General features: G+C 41.3%; 2 protein-coding genes across 2 annotated transcripts; one reads left to right on the forward strand and one right to left on the reverse strand.

The window, feature by feature from the left end:
* Positions 1-812: 812 nt before the first annotated feature.
* LOC117714011 (vomeronasal type-1 receptor 4-like) lies at positions 813-5,032 on the reverse strand. The gene is made up of 2 exons (XM_034510595.1): positions 5,026-5,032; positions 813-1,756 (listed from the first exon to the last, which is right to left on the reverse strand). The coding sequence occupies exons 1-2, from the start codon at positions 5,030-5,032 to the stop codon at positions 813-815; spliced, it is 951 nt and encodes a 316-aa protein (XP_034366486.1).
* A 12,708-nt stretch (positions 5,033-17,740) lies between these two features.
* On the forward strand, positions 17,741-18,664 carry LOC117714253 (putative vomeronasal receptor-like protein 4). Its single transcript, XM_034510949.2, has one exon. It carries the CDS (start codon positions 17,756-17,758, stop codon positions 18,662-18,664), a length of 909 nt encoding a protein of 302 aa, XP_034366840.2. The 5' UTR covers positions 17,741-17,755.
* The last annotated feature ends 2,279 nt before the right edge of the window (positions 18,665-20,943 follow it).

Below are 20,943 nucleotides of genomic sequence, written 5' to 3' on the forward strand. Positions count from 1 at the left end.
TTTCTAGTTTATGCTATATTTCCAGTCTATTCCTACAGAGAACATTCAAAAATATAACACCAATGAAATGTTTCCAGGCATTTAAGTTCTATGACTGCTGCATTGAGCTTCTGTGGACTAACTACATGGTACATATCATTCTTTCACAATTGTATAAAGTCTTTTCCATGGATGGATTCTTACAGACAGTTTAAATAATCACAAAGTAGCCTCGAGATGCTAACATTTAGCAAGGACAGTGTCAGTACAAATAAGGAATTCTTGGAATACCATGATCAAATCACTATGAATTTTAAAATATTTATCAAATCCATTTGCATGCTTCTAGTAATGGTAGTAATAAGGTAGTAATAAAAGCAGTCTTAAAATTGTAATTAAAGCTTATTTCTCAGAGCTTAAGTGACATCTCACTCATTAAGAGCACTGGCTAGCTTTTAGAGGTCCAAGATTCAATTTCAAGGAACCATATTTTAGCTCAGAACCATCTATCTAACCGCAGTCAGTAATGGGGAATTTGATGGTCTCTTCCATCATACACAGGCCTCAGGCACGCATGAGCTACACAGTCATAAATGCATGAAGATGCTTCATAAACAATGAATGTATGCAAATATAAAAAGTTGACAAAGTTGCTTCAAAAGAGTGGCCAACTGGAGAATAAGGTTTCTATATCACTGTAATTAGGTAAGATCTCTCTTAGCTCAAGGCTCTGAGTCACCAAGATTATTGTCTAAGAATAAACATACGATTAAGTGGCTGTATGGGATTCGTTTCTTGCCCACAACATTGCAGAAATGTGAGTTCGTTCTTGTTTATTGAACAGGTAGATGAGAGACACATTTTCTCAATGTCTTCCACTGAGCATACCAGCATTCAGCCAGAAGCCCATCCCTGTGAATCAGCACAAGGGGGCTGAAAATCACATAACCAAGGGTCAGAAATTCATGAATATTTATCATCAATGAATAGTCCCCTAAAGAGAGACTTAGAAACAGAGAAAAGGCACAATCTGTCCAGTAGAAGAAAACAAAACAGAGCATCAAAAGGAGGACACTTTGTGCAGCTCTCAGCTCAGGGGGAGTTCTGTAGAGAAGCTTGGAGTTCTGAAGGTAGAGGACATGCTGGTGATGCTTGTGGAGAAGAAATACCATGTAGCCGCTGGCCCCTCCCATGGCGCCCTGAAACACTGCATCTCTCAGGACCATGAGGATGAGAAAAATCCATTTTATTTCCTGACTTTCTAGCATAAAATAACAATAGTTGTAGCCATTCCTAAGCTGTGACATATTCAGATCTGTACTTTTCATGGAGTGGATTAGGTTCACACTTATTAAAGCATTGAATATCCAAAAGAATGCGAAGAATGGAAGGATGTGCCATGCAGACTTTGGCCTGAGTCTGCTCCACCCAGATGCTCTGGGACTGATGATGATGGCCTGGACCACAGTGAGGAGACTGCTGGTGCAGATGGAGAGGCCCCGGGCCACCCTCTCCAGGTAAACGATGATCTTACAGCCTATGTCATCCAGGAAGTTTCTCAAACCAAAAGCTGTTATTATCTTTCTCAATCCTTTTGCAAGAAGGATTAGGATGTTTATAAAAGACAAGTGGATGAGAATGAGGTGTATGGGTTTCTTCTCAGCACCTTCTAATAAACTGAAAAAATAATTCACAAAAACAGAAATATTCCCCAGGATGCCAATCATAGTCATGAAGAGAAAAATTGTTTCCTTAATAAACTGCAAAACCATTTTTACTTACTAGGTTGAAAAACTTGTATCCAAGACATCAAGACTTTTTCAAGAAAGTGTCAGTCTAAACAGCACATTTTACATTACGGCATTTTCTGGCATGCAAGAGGCAGTGGTGGACACATGTAATGTTGCAGGTGAGGTCCCTGAAACTCCTCCTTTCCCTGTGGACTCTGAAATATTGTGTGTGCTCAGTCAGGTGAGTTTGGTAACTGATATTCAAATCTAAAGTTTTAAAGGAGAATTTTTTTTTTAGTTGTACACTATAAAAAATGACTTGTTCTTCTCTCTGTCTCTCTCTCTTTCTCTCTCTAACACTTTCTTTGTGTTTGGGGAAGGGGTGTGTGTGTGTGTGTGTGTGTGTGTGTGTGTGTGTGTGTGTGTGTGTTTGTCTGTCTGTCTGCATGCATGCATGTATGGATTATCCTTGTTAGCTCTCATCATAGCTAAATTGAATACCAAGTTTCCCCAAATGAAATTTCTTCTTCTGTTTCTCATTCTAGTTCATCATATTTCCCTACCTAATTCCCAAAGGATGAGGCTCATCCTGACCCTGTCTGCTTTCCCCACATCACACACAGACACTGGGAAATCCTGTGCACCTGCAGCATTTCTCAAATCTGGTAACCTTACCTTCCACACTGTCTCCTTCATTCTATATTTTTTTCTTATTTTCTTCTTGACTAGTATAACTATTTATATATCAGTTGGATTTAAAGCTTTATAACTTCAATTTCTACATCTTATTATTTTTAAAGTTTTTATATTAAACATTCTGTGATTTCACCCCATGTAAGAGTTCACTAGATATTTTTTAAGGCAGTCCTCAATGTCAATTTATATTGAATAACTTAACCAGTCAGGGCACAATAATTAAAGCTGAGTCATCAAAAGATGTCCTGAAAAAGACTGTTGTGTGAAAAAATCATATAAGTGCCAGGATGCAGCCAGTGAAGGTGTCTGGCAGAACCTTGGGTGCTTCCTAGGAGAGAGGGTAGCAGAGAAATGTGATCCCAGTGGATGGTTTTGGGGAATCTGTGACCCAAGTGAGTGATCAGGAAATCTAAGGGAGCAAGGAACAGCTCTGGACTAGGCGATGACGATTAAGTAGATGGGACAGAATTAATGAGGTATTAGGTGCTGCCATGGGATGAGTGCAATTTTGTAGTTCTCAATATGGCTGCATGCAGCACAGTAGGTTGTTCCTGCTCTCCTTCCCGCTAAGCTCACACAGTTGCTTTAAATGTCTGTGTCCTGATGATAGCACACATGACCTGCATGAATTTAGCTTTGTGCCCAGGTTTGGGTCCAGATAACCTCCTGACTAGAAATGTCAATTGCTTCCTTTCAACTGCTCCTATGACAAAGAGGTAATTATCACATGTATCAGTGTATCCTAGAAATCACAGTACCATCCTACATATCTGCACATAATAAAATATGCTTCAGACATTAGTAGCAAGCTCATCGGCCTTAATTAACATTTTTATAATAAGTGTTAAATGATTCCTGTCTCACTGATGTGGACTGTAGAAGGAGGTCAAGGTGACTCATCTTCAGCATTATCCTGGAAAATGCTATATAAAATTAAATTAAAAGACAGGGTGGTCTTTGTGTAGATACATAGATGAGCCTGTAATGTGTCTAAGCCCCAAGAGCCTTAGGCAGGCAGTATCCATCCAAACTGGTTTTCTAAACCTCAAATAAATAAGAACAAAACAGATTTTTGCTCTTTGCTGCTTAGCACTAGGATAGAGTTAACATGAGCTGATTCAGGCTGTACTGGGTCACAGCCTGAATCCTTTATAGCAGGAATTCTCAACACGGTAAACATAAGTGTTACACTTAATAGTTTATACTTCCACATAGCCACCAGGCATACAATGACTAAAGTTGATATAGGTAGTTACACTATCATGTGAGAGCACTGTGAGATGTTAAGAAGAAAAACTTTCCATTTAAGAGTTACAAAGTTATTGTAAAAGAAAACATGTATCAATACTTCAAAAGTGGAAATGCATCAAAAGAAAAAAAATACAAACTTCATAAACACTAGTCACACTGTTAAGGCACAATGCTGACAAACATGGAAGCAAAGAAAAAGGAGAGAATTTGTTTTTGTTTGAGGGTTTGTTTGTTTCATCTTGTTATTTTTGAGCAGCAGTCTCCCTATGTAAACCAGAGTATCCTTGAAGATACTTATCTTCCCTCAGACTCTCTAGTGCTGACATTACATGAGTGGATTATTATAGTCTCAATTTTTTATAGATATTTGAAAATCTTCTGTATCTTATTGACTCCTTGTTTAAAAGATAAGCTTAGGCAAAGACCCACCCAGAGCTCTGTCATGACACAAGTCTGAGGATGAATAGCAATTTCTCAGCATTTCTGTCCCATTTCTGTATCTTGAGGAATTCATCTCCTATGATCTTTTTGGACCGAGGGATCAGCCTTGTCAGGGTCAGAAGGAAAGTCAAGGACCCAAGGCTCACAGAGCCTCTCAACTACTCCATCTTAGAGAGAGACTTCAGCTTTAGTGCATCTCTCCATGGCACAGCTGAGGGGATCTAAGATCTTACCTCCATGTACTCACCTGGACCTCTGTGGTGCAGGCAGGCTCTGGAGCAGCTCTGGGAAGGTGACATTTGCCAGGTCATATTTGTACTGTCTGGATCTGTGGGGCTCTTGGCTGCCATCAGGTACTGCAGACTTCAGGTTTCATGTTGTCACAGTGTCAGGGGCAAGGAAGGCCACCGCAGGGCCTCAGTCCCTGAAGTACAGCTTTTCTCTCTCCCACAGTTACAACATCTGTTTTGCTCAGAAGTTATTTCCAGCTTAATTAGGGTTTAATTATTTTGAGAGGAAGGATGTGAGGTGAGAAAATTAACTGCTAACCAAGTTTCTGACTGGAAGATGAACCAAAGTGGCAGCCTGTTACCTGGCATCGCTCTGGGTTCCGACATACAGACCAAGTCTCTTTCTACTCTTTCTTAAATGCTTTGCTAAAGAGAAATATAATAAATGGTTCCAGAACCCTAGGATCCTACTCCCTGTGCAAATCCCAAACACAGCACAGAACAAGTGTAGAGTCCCTTGTTCTACCTATATCCTTCAGTAATGAAGGGTTTTGCTGTAATTGATTGTGTCAAATCTGCAGGCTAAGTATCTTAAGGGACTGGAAACATGAATGTGTCCCTGACAATTCTTACTTATCACAAACCTTCAAAATCACTTCTAAAACTTACATGTGCCCAAGACTGGTCCTTCCTGATACTTTTCATTCTAGTTCCTAGGAGGCCCTTCCTAGCTCAGATACAATGTTATGTAAATAAATGTGTATGCAGGGCTGAGCTTAGAGGTGATGACATCATCATCATCTTGTTCTTGAGGAGAAGGCACTACTAGGTTTCCTTGGGAGATGAGTTCAAGGTTACTGGCTTCTTTCTGTTCTATGCATGATGGTGTCTCCACATATGTGGGTGAAGCTGACACATAATAGCCATTAGAAATGCTTCTGCTACAAACGAAATGTAAGTTTTGAGGAAGCCAGGATTTTCATAGCCTCTGTTAAATGAGAAAATCTGGGTGGAGGGAAACTCAATTGTACCTTGCATATGTAATAAATAGAAATTTTAAAATGAGACTGATTGGCACAAAGGGCCTTATGGAAATCTCCAAATGTCCCACATGGTTCCCAAGACTATAGGTTGCTTCAGAAATGGAAAGCATGGCCTCCTTGCAGAACAGAACACCTACAGAACACATTGAACTTCATGATGTCCAGTTGGTGGCTACATAGAGCCTTCACCCCTCTGTTTTAATGTATTTGGTCTAGGAAGCTACTCTGCATGCTCTCAGAAGAAAAACAGACACACCAAGATGGCCACAAACTCTTTATCTATAATAATATACAGTCTCTAAGATATGCTAGGGAAATGTTGACACAAAGCTTTGGGCATATCCAACCAATAACTGATTGGACTTAAGGCTCATTGCACAAAATGGAACCCATACTCAACACAGCTTAAGTAACCAAGAACCTGAGACTCAATGGCCCAGGGACAGAGGGTAGAGCTTAATAACTCTAAAAATGGAATGAAGAGGAAGTGATAAAAATGACTCCTAATGATCTACTGTACTCACAGATCATTGCCTTGCTCAGCTTTTAGCACAGAAGCTTCCATAGAAAGTCCCATGGCCAGACATTAAGCAGAGAGTGGGGCCCTGAAGCACTCAGCCCTAAATCGGATGTCCCCATCAGATACCTTCCCTCAGAGCTCAGGGAACCCCAGAGAGGAGAATGTGAAAAGAGCATTAGGGCCAGAGGAGATGGAGGACACCAAGGAAAAGAAACTTTCTAAATCAATATGAGCAAAGCTCTCATGAATTCACGATGACTGAAGGAGCATGCACAGGGACTGCACGGGTCTTGTACTTTTCTGACTAGGTTACTCAATAAGGAGAGCATCACTGGGATGACTGCAGTACAGTGTCTTGAGGATGCAGTGTCGATGCAATTTCTGGACCCTCTGGTTCCTCCAGGGCTGGGGGTTGTGAGTTCTTGGAAACACCAATGTCCTGTGGCTTGGCAAGGCCGTACTACCTTAGTTTCACCAAGCAGGTCCCCCGTGCTCCCTTCTCACTGTGGTTCTCTTGTCTGTGGGCCAATAGGGTATACCTGCGCAGCATAAGGGAAGACAGAGTCTGGGATTCAAGGGGACTAGGAGGCCTAGCAAACACTGGGATGTTCAGTACAGGCCACAGTTAGTGACCAGGAGCCAGAGCTGGAAGCTTGACTGTTAACGATCTGTCAAATAGATATTTACACATCAGTGTGTCAGTGAGGCCTGACCAGGAGCATGGTTTCCAGACCTGCCATGGCACCATGTGAGAGAAGTTGTTTCTCAGGCTCTATTGTGTCACCTTAAGGTCTTACCTGGTTATAACTGTCTTTCTGCATTAACGTTAGATTTTTCAGCCGTTTTGGAACCTAGCTCTGTCATGTAATTATTGACCGCATATAACAGAATACTTATCTGCTACATTGAGCAGTGGAGCTCAGTGATTGGACAGTAGAAGAGGAGGAAGAGCTGGGAGAAGGAAAGAAGAAGGGTAGGAGAAAGGGGAGACATAGCAATCGTGGAGGAAGATGGATGGATCGAAAGCAGTTCTGGGTAACAATTTATATCTAAAGGTTAGATACTGGGTAACAATTCTAATTGTGTGGACATTTTGTTAATTGAACATTTTCAAATATACGAATTTATTGGATAACCTTTAAGCATTAAGAGCCTTCATTCTACAGGGTATCTCGAGTATGGCAGATATTTTTCAGATATTCAGATTTTCAGATATTGTCTGGGGCTCAGCCAAGCTTTGTGGAGGCAGTGTGGTGAATTGGCAGCCAGCTGCCATGCTGGCATCTTGTGGACACCAAGACTGGTGCTTCTAGCTCGCCAGAGCCCTGGTCTGAGCAAGAACAGTGGGAACATGGCGGCTTCCTAAGAACAAGCCAGACCGGACTGGGCACCGTTTTATAAATATCTCCGGTTTCAACCCCAAGTGTCCTCCAGTGACTTCACTTGTCTCACTGTTGTCTTCACTCTGCCCTGCAAGCTCAGCTCAGATAAGTCACCTCATCACCTCCACCTACCCTATCTCGCTCTCATGCTCTAACAATGATGGGGTGAAATACTGATTTCTGACAGAAAAATACCTAAGTAATATCCTCAGTGTTATTGACAAGCTAAAAGTCACATGGCACGGATGGTGGAATGGGAAAATGGTAAGAATCTGCTGTTCGCCTTTCTAGAAACCCTGAACTTAAGATTGTGTGGTGACAGACTTAAGAAAATAAAATAAAATGTGCCCCATATGCAACCAATCATTCAAATGATGTTGAACTCAAAAAAAGCTTGCAGCTTCTCAGAAAGGTATGTTGGACAAGTGGACCGATTTTTCTGGGAAGATGACATGGTATCTTCTCTTCCCAAGACCTTTGACCATAAATTATACAGACTTAGCGTTGAGTCAGTGACTTAGAACATGACCGTCTAGATCACTGGCCTCGAGATGGGACTGAGTGTGGCTAAAAATTGTGCTCCCCACCTTCATGGGTAGAACCAGGCTGTAGGTGTTTTCATTTTAAGTCTTATTAACTCTGGTTTTACTCTTTCTTCTGGGAACATTTCCCCCAACAGAACTCCAGGAAAACTGTTCTTGTAAAGTCTTAACAAAGGCATGTCTTCCTGATTGATTTCAGTTTATTTCAGGCTACTGATGTTCTTAGTCAAAAATCTCTCAGCTTGTCTGTCCTCCCCAATATCTCACACTAGGAATGTAACCATTTTATGAATAGTTTCTTTTTTTTTTTCTGTTTCTTTATTTTTTTATTACAGCAAAAATAAGCCTTTGAAGCAGAAATGTATTCCATTTTGTTTCACTCTTCACAAAACACACAGAACATTGCATGACAGCCTTAATTTCTATCTGTCCTCCACAATTTGACATCTCATCCACATCTAAATCAGGTTTGAATTACGTTGAACCTCTCACAAACAAATGTTAGCATCAGTGCTTACATTTCCACAGGAATATGTGCTATATTATCCAGGGCTGATCTTTGCCCATCCCCTATGCCTCACAGCACCTGCTTAGAGCTTTATCACTTAAGCTTTCCCTGCCCTCAGAAGGCCATGTTGCCTATGCATCTTCTCCCTTCCTTTACTGGGCAATAAACAGGCCTCAGAGACACTGGTTTGTACGTAGAATGTAAGTATTAGCATAGTGGCTGCTCAAAAGTTATAGGTTGCTCAAGGAAACTGTTGGTTTTAAAACCTTTTTAATCACAGAGATGTTCTGACAAACCAATTTTGAGAAACATTTGAGTTGGGCTCTTTTCTGATGACTGGTAAAGCTCAGTATCCCAGAGAAGTCTGTTCACTTTGGATGCCACAATTGGTAAGTATCTAGCACTTTCCCATTTATGCAATAATGTGAGCTTACACCTTTCAACCAAGTTAGTGATGGGCATGGGCTTACCCATCAAGTCAAGAAATTTACCAAAAAAGCTTGAATTTTCTCTTGAAATCTGTCTACATTAATCTAGTTATAATTTAGTAGCTTTTCACATGTGCCTATGTGATCACTGAGATGCCAATAGCAAGATTTATAATGATAAAATTGTCTTGGATTTCCACCCTTGGCATAACTTAGTTGAAAAAGATACACCCACAAATGAAGAGAGGAAGGGTGGCAGAGACAGACAGACACACACACACACACATTTGGTTGTCCCAAGGTGACTATGTATAATCTTCAATAAGCTTTCTCAACCCTCACTCCTATAGTATATAAGAAATAACAAAGAGCAATCTATGTGAAACTAATCAAGTCAGGATATTCTTTCAGACATAGATCATGAAACTTAGGGGTGCAGTACAAGGTCCAGATACATGAGAGAGAAAAGACAGTAAACCTGAGAAGGATTAAATTGCATAATCAACAAGCTCAAGCTTTGTAACCAGCTAGTCTGTCTGTTAAATGCTGTCTTTCCTATTACCGTATGCTGGACTTTGAACATCTTACTTGGCCCCTTTAAGACTCACTAATGTAGGGAAGGTGCTTTGTACCATTCATGTGTATTGTGAGGATTCAGTGGACCAGAGGCACATAGTGCTTAGGACAGTGTCTGCCCAGTGTTAACATGCTCTAATAGCCATTGCTCTAGGATTTTGTGTCATGTCAGTTTCCCTAACTATTCTCTGTAACTGCACACTGTGTTATGTTCTAAATCAGAAGAAAGAAACTTCAGAAACAATAAAACCATAACAAAAAAGGGCAAAGTCCCCTATTCTGAGAGAGATGAAGGGCATCTGATATAAGATCCTATCGAGTAGAACCTCTCACTCCTGTGAGGACAAACACAAAATGGAGGAACAGCAAAGGAAAGCTTCCCTACACTCAAGCTGAAATTTCAGCCCATGTCCCTGTACCTGCCTCAGCTGTATTGAGCATCTCTGGCTCAGTGCACCACACGCAACTGCACTCTGCTCCCTTGTGGATATGGAAACAATTCTGGAGGACAGATGGAAAATGAGAGACTGATTTCTTCCTGGATCTTGTCACTTTCCTGTTGCACAGTGACAGAGGAACATACACCCTCTCTTTAACCACCTCCCCTAACCATCCCTACCTCACAGAGTCTCTGTCAATGTGAAAGGCAGTTTCAGTCCACTGTGACATGATGAAACACTCACTTGGGAAGTCTGTGCAGGGCTCAGGGTGGGTGTCCTCACGGCACAGACAAGCCCTCTTTATCATCCTTGAGCCCTGGGCTCACAGCAACTGTCACTGCTAATAGGAAATCACCAGAAGGAGTTTGGTTTCTCCAGGGGAAAGGACTCCTTCTGCAATCTCCATCCTGGAAGCCAGCTCTGTGCTTTCCCTGATGTTCCGCCATTTGCTGAGCCAGAAACTTTTTGCTCCTCACTATAATACCTGAGTTTCCTGGCTCCTGGGAATTTTCCCTCCTTTTACCATGAAGCCAGGAACTGAAGTGGTAGAACATCTGAGAAACTGAAATGTTTGCTCTTTGAATATTTTAAAGTTCGGTAACACTATGTGAGAGAGATGGTTGGTTCAATGGTTGGTTAAGAGCAATTGTTGCTCCTGTAGAGGACCCATATTTGATTCTGGGCACACATATATATTGTGGTTCACAAACATCTGTAACTCCAGTTCTAAGACATCCAATTCCTTCTTTTGACCTCCATGGGCATGAAGCATACATGGAACACACACACTCACACACTTATATATGCAGACAAAACACACATAAGATGAATCAATCTAATAAAAAAAAAATAAAAGTTTAAAGAAAAAAAACTCATCCACTCCCCCCAACTCTCCTGGCTGCCAGTCTAACAGCTGTCAGCTTGTGCCCTGCCCCTCCCTTGCAGGCCCTAATTTCTAGCCCACAACTCTGCCTGTATTTCCTAGTGGTCTGTTGGCACCAGGGACAACCAGGTGAGATCTCTCACTCTAATCTACCTGCTGGGTCACCCTAGGGCATGCCCAGTAATAAGCAGCAATGAGTTTTTTGAGCTCCATTTCAGGGCCACACCTCTGCTTGCATTCCTGGAGACCTCCCAGCACCTGTGACAAGCAAATAGGATCCCCTCCCAGCCCCTCTGCCTTCCAGGTTCCCTAGGGCACACCCAACAGGGTCGAACTGCAACCTGTCCCCTACACTACATTTTCTAGCCCACAACTTTGCCTGCATTGCCAGAGGCCTACCTGTACTGGAGACAATCAGATAACTAAAGGACAGCAAAAGAACATAATCATGAAGAGCGAGGGCAATATGGCACTACCAAAAGACCCTGGCTATCCTACTACAGCAAGCCCTGAATATCCTAACACAGTAGAAGCACAGGGAAATTACCTTAAATTCAATGTTATGAAGGTAATAGAGGACTTTAAAGAGAAAATGAATAAAAATTCCTCAAAGAAAAACAGGAAAATACAATCAAACAGGTAAAGGAGGTGAATAAAACTGCTCGAGGACTAAAAATGAAAATAGAATCAATAAAGAAAATACAAACTGAGGGAATCCTGGAGATGGAAAATCTATGGAAGAGAACAGAAGCTACAGGTGCTGTTGAGAACCACACTAACCCCACGTTCAGGCGGCCAAAAAATGTCTCGGCCTGAGCAAAATGTTGAGGCCCCGGGCTGCCCCGAGTTTGGGGCGGCCACTCTATCCCAGCCCAAGCTGCCTCTCCTGTCCGTAGGTCGGGGTTCAGCAAGAGAGAGAGTGAGGATGGACTCAAAGAATGGAGACCAGACAGTGTGTTTCAATCCCATTTATTCTTCAGTCTCTTCTTAGTCTAAGTCCTAAGTCTTGAGTTCCAAGTGCCTGCTACCTAATGCCTAATTCCTGTCTGATTCTCTCTCTGTCTTCTCAGGTTCTCTCAGATCTTCTCTGATTCTCTGCTGTGTCTGAGAGAATGGGGAATCATCCCATTGTCCGAGAGTTTTTGTTACAAGAGCTGTAATACTTGGGAAGAGGTCTGTTTTCCCTAGACACCTTCTGGACCCTCCCCTCCTCGACAGCCAGCTGGCATGTCACTGGCCCAGCAAGAGCTGTACACTGGGGAAGAGATCTGCTCTCCTCCCTGCTAGCTAGCCAGAGCCTTATCGCCACATCCTGGACAAGCACCTGGGAGTAACTGGGTAGTGACAGCGGAGACAGCAGAGCCAAATTCCCCCTCCATGCTTGCACTCTGTTCTTTTTGGACCAGATCCCGCCCCCCTGCACCAAACCAGGCCAGAGATCATCATAGGATGCCCTCCGGAAGGGACCCACACACTGCCAGTACTACCCTCTGGGGCAGCACTCTCCAATCATTGAAGAAGACTGAAAAATAAAGATCCTTGAGGTAATAAGGCCCCCACCCTTAAGTAATGGAAGAAAAGCAAGTGTTTCCAGACAGCTGTTGCCAGCTTGTAAGAATTCACTAGTCACTGATAACAGAATGAGTTATTCCTTCCCAGGTCAAAAAACATACCTTTCCAGATGTGTGGTTCCTCCTTACTGTCTGAACAAATTATACCAACTTTAAGGATAGCATCCCTTTACCCCTTACACAATCATGTAACTGCAAGGCTCAGAAACCCCAGCTTGTGCATTTGTCATATATAAACCCTGGTCCTGTTGGACTCTAAGTATCCAAAACCAAGGGACACACTCCCACAGAGAACCCACAGGCAGGACTCGTTTTAATAACATGAGGTTTATTGATACTGGTGCACCAGGACGCTCTTGTACGCAGACAAAAGAGAGTCCTGAGTCAGAGTTGGGGCCTTTTATATTCACAAGGCTCAAAAAGGCAGTTTTACCTCTTAATCAATAACTACAAAGGCTGATATTAACACCCTTTCTCAAGCTTGGTTTCCTTCCCAGACTCTGTCCCAATTGGCATCTGTATCTCACTCCCAATTTACATCTGTATTTCCCTCCAGGAGAATTCTTTTAAGTGACTGTTTACCCAGGTGTTTTATTGCCTCTATCTTAGGTCCTTTGTTCTTTTGAAATGTTAGTTCAACTCCCTGGGACGCACCCCAGGGGCAGCTAATTGAAACTCTGAACCTAAGAATCTTTCATGTTGAGACCTAAAATTTCATTTTTACAATTTATTCTCACAGTCCCCTAGACCCAGGAGTCACATTGCTAACCTGCTGAGCAAGGGGAGTTGCATCCCAGATTCGAACTCCAGTAAAGAGATTCTTCTCTGCTTGTATCAGCATCATGGTCCCTGGTGGTCTCTTCAGGATCTCCTTGGGCATAAAAAGTGAGGTAACCCAGACCCATGATATGTTCTCACTTATAAGTGGATGTTAACCATAAATGACAGGATAGCTCTGGTACAATGCGGGCCCAAGAGAAAAAAATCCTTGAATCTCGCTTAGAGGGGAAATAAAATAGTCATCAGAGGGAACAGTAAAGGCACACACAAGACCTGCGCAGGATTCAGCCAGATGGAGTCCCAGCACTGAGACAGAGCAGGAGAGGTTATAACATCAACCAAGAAACTATTTTCAAATAATACCTGCTGCCAATGGGGGAAAACAGTTTTCTACAGTAAATGTCACTGGGTGACCTCAGCCATGCTCCAGGGCAACCCCACATTTTTCTTTCTGTTATTGTTGTTGTTATTGTTGTTAAGACTTTCTTTTATTCATATCTTTTGTTTTATTTTGTCTTGTGGGAAGAAGAGCATAAGAGAGCAAACATAAAGTGGGATGTTGAGAATGTGGGAAGTGTTGGGGGAAGGAAGTGACATTATCACCATCTATTGGATGGAAAAAACTGAAGTAAGGAAATGAAAAAAAAAAACATCAAACAAATATAAACCATTCAGGTAAAGCACTCAGCAAAGCAACAGCAGGCATGCTAAGTAGTGCTAAGAGCACAGAAGCTACCAGAGTCTCCTCACCCTTTGTCCTAAACATGACACTTCAGAGAGCCCTCAGTTGTATTATTCAATGATCTATTATTATTACTAAATAATATCCTTAAAAGTTACTCAGAAAGTGATCACTTTGAATTATCAGAAATTTCTTTCCAAGCAATGGTTGGTTTAATGGGTACATAGAAAAAAAGAAGCCAGAGTGAAGTTAAGTCCAAAGGGCCAGCTCACCTCAGGCACTGTTCATCACCTTTTTCCTTACTCACAAACTCTGCAATTAGGATCATAAAGTTTCTGAGTTCAGCAAATGACAGGGCACCAGGGAGAAGGCAGAGCTGCCCTCAGGGATGGAACAGAAGAGCCTTTTCCCCTGACAAGGCCAAACTCCTGGTGGGGACATCCTGACACCTTGCTTGAGCAGGAGAACTTGAGGTTGATAAGCAAGGCCTGGCTGTGCTGTGAGGACACCCACCCTGAGCCCTGCACAGACTGCACAGGTGAGTGCTGCCATGTCATGGGGTATGGAGCTGCCTTTGACACTGAGAGAAATCTGTGGAGGGCTGATGTGTGGGAGAGAAGGATGTAGCTTCCCTGTCACTCTGAGAGGAGATAGTGGCAGGATTCAGGAAGAAGATGATCTATCATTTTTTAAATGCAATCCAGTATTGTCTCAGTATCCACAAGGACAGTGTGTGTGGTCACTGGGGGTGATCTGCTCCTTACACAGGACAGGCAGCGGTAGGACACAGGGCACCTGCAGTGCAGCCTGGAGTAGGAAGGTCTTGCTCCCACAGCTTCTCTTGGCTACTTAACTTCTGCTGACTTCAGTCCCTTGTTCATGGAGTACTCTATCTTTCTCTATGGTGATTTTATTTATAGTAATGAAAAGACTCAAAGGGGGATTCTCACTCAAGTCTCAGGACGGCGCCCACCCAAAAAACTCACAGGAGACCAGCTTGCTGCAAACACATGAGGCAGTGTAATATCAGAGCTTTGGGCCAGCCCATATCTCCATATCTCACATTGGAGATAGAAGGACTGACCGGAGGCTCTAAGAATTAGGACTTTTATAGCCAAGGGGTGGGGGAAGTAGATTTTTACGTGAGTACACATGATTGGTTGTTTTACATCAGAAGACTGTATCAGTTGATGGGACAGAGGGCAGTTCTTGTAGGCAGAAGCTTAGTTAGCATAGTATCTAGTTAAACTTAAATTGCAGTTTCTTGGACCTTGAGAAGACCTCAAAGGGTGGGGGGGAAGGGTTGGAGGAACACCAGATGGCCCATTACTCATTTGGACATATCTCTGTTCTTCTAAGGATGTCCTTGTATACATTTTTATCTTTAATGGTCAGTCAGTTTCTTTGGATGATTTCATAGGCCTTTGTCTTGTAACTCCACATCTTCTGTAACTAATTAACTGGGCTCAAACCTGCTGACAGGCATTTTTAACTATTTAGGTTAGGAAAAGGAATCACAGGACCCTGCTATTTTATTAGTTTGGGCCTATTTCAAAATTATCTTTCAGTAATTTCTCATTTCTAGATCAAATGTAATTTGTCGAATATGAGAATTGTGAATAAAACAGACATGTATCTGAATTCTGATAGTAACTACTGATTTTAGAAAATGGATGTTTACTGCATAGTGGGAACTTCATTAGGTACTATTCATGTCAGTTCATTGACTCTCTAAATTATAACTGTATTACATAAAAACATACTTTATATATGAAAAGTACCTTTTAAAGAAGCCAAATAAATATATTCAAAGTGATGAATATATGAATTGGAAACCCAGAATTTTAGTTTATATTGGGTGGTCACAAAAGGTGTTCTTGTGACTCCTATATACTGAACTTTCTATTTCTAAACCTTGAGTATCAGTCAACATTCTGGAATATGTATAACTCCACCACATCCTTGGCTGCAAAATCCCTCATTGAACTGGATGAACACAGACTAAATGAATTGATTCCAACATGGTTCAAGTAAGAAGCTTGGGAAGCTAATTAAAATGTATATATATATGAAATCAAGAGCTGGCTGCGTGAGTATTCACTGCTCTTGCAGAGTTCCATAATTAAGTTATCAGCTCTCACCACAGCTAACAACCATGTACAACTCCTTTTTCAGGAATCCAAGGCTGTATTCTGTCCTCTGCAAGCACCAATTACACAGTGGTGCCTAGAAATACATGTACAAAAATAACCCATACACACAGCAATGACTAAAATTAACATTAATAAAATATAATAAAAATGTCTCTCTGACATCTTCTAAAATTGAAGTAAATGAATAATTTGGCCATTCCAGAAATGGCACTATTCAGGAAACAAAGACACCTTCCTTATTTCAATACATATTACTGGTATCTCACGGAACCAAGAGGAACATCTTTCAATATACACTATCATAAAAGATCATAACAGACATAAGCCAACTGAAAAATAACTACAATGGTAAGTGTTTTTAAAGATAGTCCATGATAATCCCTGGATATCTGGGGGCTTGCAAATGTCCCTCCCCTATGCATGCAAGGAAACACAGAAGACATAACTGAATGAGTATTCCAAATTGAATAGACCTTCCAGAACATTAAGGGAAAGAGAACAATCAGGACATCTTCCCTGAACAACCTTACAGTTCATCTCTGTGATTTCCATAGGATAGTACAACCATAAAACTCAGTTAGTTAGTTATGCATAACCTATGTTAAAGCATCCCATAACAGGAAATATTTAAATTAACTAACATACTAAGGCATCTTTCAGCTCTCCTCAGGACAAAGGGGCTGATATAAGCAGACTAACAGACTACATAGTCCTGAGGGTTCAGGGAAATTGTAGGAGACACATTTGTGACCTGTGGGCAGTACTAAGCTATAAAAGTTCATGGCTGAAATCAGATCAGAAAGAGAACATCAAATGTACCCTTGTCACACGGTGAGTGCCAGTGTTACACTGCTCAAGAGTAGCTGAAAGTGATTCACAGATAAATTTGGCAAGCAGCGTGGAATGGTAAAAATGTAGCAGACAAGTAGAATTAAGGTCCCCAAATAAAACTATTTATGAATGATGAAAATTGAGTCAAAATGAATACATTTATGTTTTAATCCCTATTTTAACTTTAAATAGAACGAGAAAACAGAAAAAGAATTTAAAGTTAAAATTACCCAAATCAGTATGAGGTTATAAGTTGTTTGTTGTGTATAGGAAATACTATTACTGACTGATTAAGTCACCAATTTCATGAACCCAAAAAAATCAAAGTAATAGAAAATGCCTGTTTAAAGTTCAGAAGAGCAATGCCTAAGCTGAGAGCTGAGATTTGATGATCTCTTGTAAGAAGGTTCTTAGGGAATGGTCAGAAAAAGCCCATGAGTAGTGGGGGAGTGGTACCTTGAATATGATCCCATATATAAGATGATAGAAAATAAAAATTAATTATACCATCCCCCTCAAGAGAAATATATGGACTTTCATATCTAATTAATCTATGTGTTATTTATAGCCAAGGTCAATTCTGAGTTGGAGACAAAGAAAAGCAACATGACTTTCCCTGGGAAGCAACCCCATTGGGGCAAGTATATTCTTCTAGAAGAGCTACAATTTGTTATTAGCTTAATATTTTCTTGAAGGATGAGTGTGTATCGTATGGGGAAAAAAAAAAGATCTGAGAGGGAAGAATCTAAGTTGATGCCCAATATCAAGACGTAGAAGTTTGGTGAGCCTGTCCTTTGTCTGGATGTTCTCATGGGAAAGATTTAGAGATGGAGGAGATAAAGAACTGGCTTCTGAGAAAACTGAGAAGGCATCAACACGGTGCTCATGTCCAATTGTCATCATCATCAACTCCATATCAGTGGAAACAAGAACAGAAGGTGGAAGAACGAAATCAGACATCTGAAAGCAAAGAACTCTGTGCATTTACATAATGCACTGTTCATTTCACTAAAGAAAACAGGAAACCCATTGCCATGAACTATGTCATGTTTACTTCCTAGTGCTTCTCAGGTTTTTCTAGTTTTAGCCATGAAGATAATTTGGAGTGACCTCATCCAGAGAATAATTTTATTTTCACTTATTGGACTTGGAGTTTTAGGAAATATCATCTTATTTGTGAGACATATGTATACTTTCATCATGGGTCCTGAGAAAAAAAATATAGATGCTATTCTCATCCACTTGGCTTTTGTAAACACAATCATTATTTATTGCATAGGAGTCAGAAATGTAGTCACAATTTTTTATATCAGAAACTTCTTAGGTGATATTGGTTGTAAAACTATAATTTATCTAGAAAGGGTTGCCCGAGGCCTCTCCATCTGTACCACCTGTCTCCTCAGTGTGCTCCAGGCTGTCACCATCAGTCCCAAGACCACACTTTGGAGAAAGCTCAAGCCACACATTTCATGGCATGTTCTTGCCTTTCTCCTCCTCTTTTGGATCTTTAATTCCCTGATAAGCTCCAACTTGCTGCACTATATCACAGCAGGCAGCAGCATGAACAGGTCTGAAGTTGGGATGTTTACTAGGTATTGCTATATACTGACATCAGGACACAGAGTTAACTGGCTGTTCCTCTCTCTCATGACTCTTCGTGATGTCATTTTCCAGGGTCTCATGGGCTGGAGCAGTGGGTCCATGGCTCTACATCTGTATAAGCATCACAAGCGTGTCCTCTACCTTTGCAGCTCTAGGTTTACAAACAATTCTAGGCCAGAAATTAGAGCTACCAAGAGAGTTCTCGCTCTCATGACCTGTTTCCTTTTCTTTTACTGGGCAGATTTTATTTTCTCTTTCTACATAGGTTCCACAGTAACACATGATTCCACAATACTAAATATTAGAGCATTTTTAGTACTTAGTTATGCTAGTCTCAGCCCTTTTGTCCTGATCATCGGGAATATCTGTGTTCCTAAGCCCTGCTGTGTCCCCTGAGAAATAAGATATTTCTTTCATACTCAGTTCTTTATAAACTAAAGCTCTATACACTTGGAAGGGTTGGCTTTTTCATTCTAATGTATCACAGCAATAAATTGAGATTGTGTATATTATTTTTTTTACAGACAGCTTTGTCTTAGAAGATTGAAAAGTGGTTCAGGCTCTAGGAAATGGACAAAGATGCTCACACTCCCACCATCCCACCATTCCTACAATGCAGTTTAGCTTGCTGCATCCTTCACCAGATAAAGCAGGAAGGCATGTAGTCACCTGACATTAGAATTTTATTTTTCTGCATTCTAGAGTTTATGCTTATAAAGACACACAAGTTTGGTCTGTCTTCTTGTTCCACTTAATGTACTTCATTGATCACAAACTCCTCTATTTATTTACAAACCCATTGCTATGGGGCAGAAGCTGCTCTAAACCAATATGCAGGAGAGCAAGTGAAGAAGAGTGATGTCAGGAAGCATCCTTTATCTGAAGGGCTCTTATAAAGTGGAGATGACCAGGTAGAGAAGCTACTTGATTATAGCTAGTAAGTGCTTGGCATTGCTGAGTACCAAGCACTGAAGAACTGGTGAGAACAAACATTGTATGACAATACAAAACATTGATATGTTGTCATGAAATATATAGGAAAGCAAGAAGAAATATCATCTTTTAGAGAATGCCATCACAGTTTAAAATCCAAGCTCTACTGAAAACCTAACTCCAGAACACAATGCTGTGTAAAATCACCTCAGGAACATTGTGCCCCAGCTACTGGCTCTCAATCATTAGGGTTTACACAGACAATGGGGCATTTTCTAGCTCACCTTGCCCCTGCATGACAGCCCCACACTCAGAATTTAGGTGTCCAGCCTCCTGAGAGCTTCTCTGGCTCATGGGATTCAGCTGTGGATAAAGGGACAGCAGTCTCAGCCCTTACGTTCTGATCAGCAGAAATGTCCATGTTCCTAACGTGTTGCATGCTCACAGAGATGTGTAGAAGTTACATTCTATAGCTATTCTCTATGAGCTAAAGGTATGTATATTGTAAACATTTTTACATGATGAATATTAGAGGTGGGGGACATAATGTTTGCTTTATAGCACAGACTGGCCTAGAAGTCAGTATGTAACACAAGCTGGTCTTGAGCTGCTTCCACATCACAAATGCTGAAACTACAGGCATTCACCACCAACTTACCATTTGCCTTGGTATTGTAATGTATCTCAACATTGAATTAAATTTTATAAAAATAGATTTTTTTTCTTAAGAAGTCTGATACTATGGATTCTTAAGATCTGTTCTAGGTTTCTAGGCAAATGAAAGGTGGATTCTTACTACTTTCTTATTCCAAGATCCCTGACATGTGACTTTCAGCTTATGTTTAGAACTGAAAAAAATACTGGAGGTAAGGGTTCTATCCAAAATCAGTATTTCTTTTTTCCCCAGAGCCAGAGAAGGAAAGCAAGATAGAGAAGTGGAGGTGGGAAGATGACCCTTATCTGAAGTAAGCTTGCAGGGCAGAGTGAAGACAACAGTGAGACTAACCAAATCAACACAAATTTAATCAAGCAAATATAATCAACAATTGTTTGATGTTGCTAAGTTTCAAAATCAAAGAGAACTGGTGTGGATGCTGTGGGGAAATTACAACACACTTAGTCCTAAAGTAGCACAAGAATCTCTGGCAAGTGAGCTCTCTCGAATGATGCCATCAGATGTCTGGAGACAAAGCCTCACTGGCACATGGATAAGTAAATACCTCGCTGACAGACTGTTTACACTGTAGCTTCCATCTCTCTTGCAGCCACTCACCATGATCTATTAAAAAAAAAAAAAAAAAAAAAAAAAAAAAAAAATCCCAGTGTTCTTGAGATCTCTTGTTCCTCTCCTCCCTGGAATCTCAGATTGTATCATCCCTGATGCTGCCCTGGTGTAGCCTGTTGAGATGCAGACAAAGGGACTGCAGTGCTGAGGGAATCACTAGGTGGACCCGAGCTGGCACAGCCTGGGTAAGCAGCAGGACACTGGAGGCCTTGATAACTCCACAGCCTCAGGTTTGGAAGAATCTGGAGGATCCAGAAAGTGCCCAGGCCTCACAATCCTCAAGACACAGCACTGCAGTCATTCCAGGGAGACTCCTGACTGCTCTGAGCTGTGTGAGTGCCATTACTGAAGGGATGCAGGGCTCTGAAGGCCTGTTCACCAAAGCTACCCATCCGTTCGCTGCAGTTTCTTCCCAGGATAAATAGCAAAACCCAAACAGATCTTGCAGGAAGTAGGG

Source organism: Arvicanthis niloticus, chromosome 8 (genome assembly GCF_011762505.2).
Source record: "Arvicanthis niloticus isolate mArvNil1 chromosome 8, mArvNil1.pat.X, whole genome shotgun sequence".
Classification (NCBI taxonomy): Eukaryota; Metazoa; Chordata; class Mammalia; order Rodentia; family Muridae; genus Arvicanthis; species Arvicanthis niloticus.